We start from the raw sequence: 1,986 nt of genomic DNA, 5'->3' as shown, positions 1-1,986 counted from the left end.
GACAGATACTTTGCTATTCCAGAGCTGAGCTCCCCTCCCCGGGTTCTCTCCACCCGTTTCCTGGTGTTAGACTCACCCACTTCTATCTGTCACTCCGCCCGACATGTTTCACCTTGTGTATGAGCCCGTGACCCTGCTCCGCCCGTTATGCCCCCCACCCCCACTCAACTGTCTCTGCTGACCTCCCCAATCCTAGCAAAATGCTTACCGAAAAGCTGGTGGCGCAGGACTTCATTTTCATGGAGTGGGTGTGGGAGAAGTGGGTTAGGGATGGTACCGGCCGGGTAGGGGATCCGGGTGAGATGGGACCCAGAAGCCAGAGGATCGATAAGAGGGTGGACAGAGGCTGAAGCTGTGGAAATCGAACAGGCAATGGGTTAGCTTTGTTAACGGGACTGCTGTGGCATGAAATGAATTTCTACCAGGTCTTTTCCAGGGATCTTGCATCCACATATGAACCCAGGAGCAGTGTTTAAGCTGAGTCAGCGTGAGCTACCTCACAATTTTTTAGCCTCCGGCTTACACGTTTTCGTCTCAGCTCAGGAAGGAGGGCTCCGGAGCAAACTAATTTATGCAGCAGCCAAATCGCTTGCTCACAACTTTAATGCCAGTAACTCACAAAATAGAATTTTTGCTCACATGACTCCACAGCTTAGAGGGAACATTGCCCAGGAGGCTGCCTTATACTGAGCTATCAAGTTCGCTCTCGTCCACTCTAACTGGCAGTGGCTCCCCCTGATTTTTCACATCACCTCCTGCTTGATCCTCTACCTGGGGATGTCAGGGATTGAACCTGGGACCTTCTGCGTACAAAGCAAAGGCACTGCCACTGAACTGTGGCCTCTCTCTCAGACAAGTAGCATTTCCCCAGTACTCTTTGCAACACCCCTGCCAATGGCGGGACTGACTGATTCAGATGACTGGGAACTCCAAGAATTTCGACAGGTTTTGGGTTCTGGCAGGTGCAAAGCTAGTCCTGCCAGTGCACAGGCAATCGACTAAATAATGGGATGGAAGAATAATGTTTCCAGTGGTCAGGGATGGGGGCTCCGGAGCTCTGGATAGCTTCTTGCCCCTTCCCAGGACCAAAAGAAGCAAAAGGCTTAAAAGTTGGTTCGATCTGCATTCAGACTGCCAAATCTGGGCATGAAATTTGGATTATATTGGTGCAGAATTGTCACTGCTGAAGTCCAGCATCCTGCCTCCCCCCCGAGGCAAAACCAGGCGGGGGGGGGGAGGGGGGGGGGGGGGGGGGGGGGGAGACAGTGGCACAGAGAGCTCCCTCCACCCTCTCTGTTTTTCGTGTGCAATCCTGTTTCCATTTGAAATACATTAATTAATTGACACATCCCAGACTTCGAACAGCTGCTGAGACCTAGTTTGCACTGAGCTGGAAAAACAAGGCAGTCATATGACCTCATACACATGCACACACGCAAATCTCTGTATGCAGAGAGCTAAGTATCCTAAGAACATAAGAAGAGCCCTGCTGGACCAGACCAATAGTCCATCTAGTCCAGCATCCTGTCTCACACAGTGGCTAACCAGTTCCTCTGGAGGTGCCCCACTGGAGCCAAAATGAATGCCGCCTCACCTGCGTGGATAGCATCCTGCTGGTGCAGATGGAGGTGTGAGTGGATGTGGGAGTGCTGGTGATGATGGGGGGTCACGTTGAGCATCTGCAGCCGGGCCAGGGGGTCGTTGCTCAGGGCGGCCACCCTCTCGGCGTGCTGCCTCTCGGCGGCTAACCGCTCGGCGTAAGACATGTCGGGGCGCAGGGCCGGGCCGGCTGCCAGCGCAAGCCGCTCCCGCTCCAGGTGGCCCAACCCTGGGTGGAAGGGGAAAGCGGGGTGCAGGCCGGGGCCCGCCTGCAGAGCCAGCCCCCCGTGCCGCGGGAAGGGATCCATGGTGGCGCTGGGCACGGCGTGGAGCTGCTCCAGCTCGGCCGGCTTGACTTCGAAGCCGGGCTTAAGGCGCTCGCGTAGG

The 1,986-nt window shown here is 55.4% G+C and overlaps 1 protein-coding gene across 1 annotated transcript in view; it reads right to left on the bottom strand.

Annotated features, from left to right (window-relative positions):
* ATN1 (atrophin 1) overlaps positions 1-1,986 on the bottom strand; it is a 33,567-nt gene that overhangs the window by 5,628 nt on the left and 25,953 nt on the right. The window contains 2 exon segments of the mRNA XM_015418794.1: positions 209-352; positions 1,595-1,863. Coding sequence (XP_015274280.1) covers positions 209-352; positions 1,595-1,863 — 413 coding nt within the window.

This window comes from Gekko japonicus, unplaced genomic scaffold (assembly GCF_001447785.1).
Source record: "Gekko japonicus isolate JY-2015 unplaced genomic scaffold, Gekko_japonicus_V1.1 scaffold1244, whole genome shotgun sequence".
Taxonomy (NCBI): Eukaryota; Metazoa; Chordata; class Lepidosauria; order Squamata; family Gekkonidae; genus Gekko; species Gekko japonicus.
Note: the sequence above shows the minus strand (reverse complement) of the source record. Positions and strands in the feature narration are given on the sequence as shown.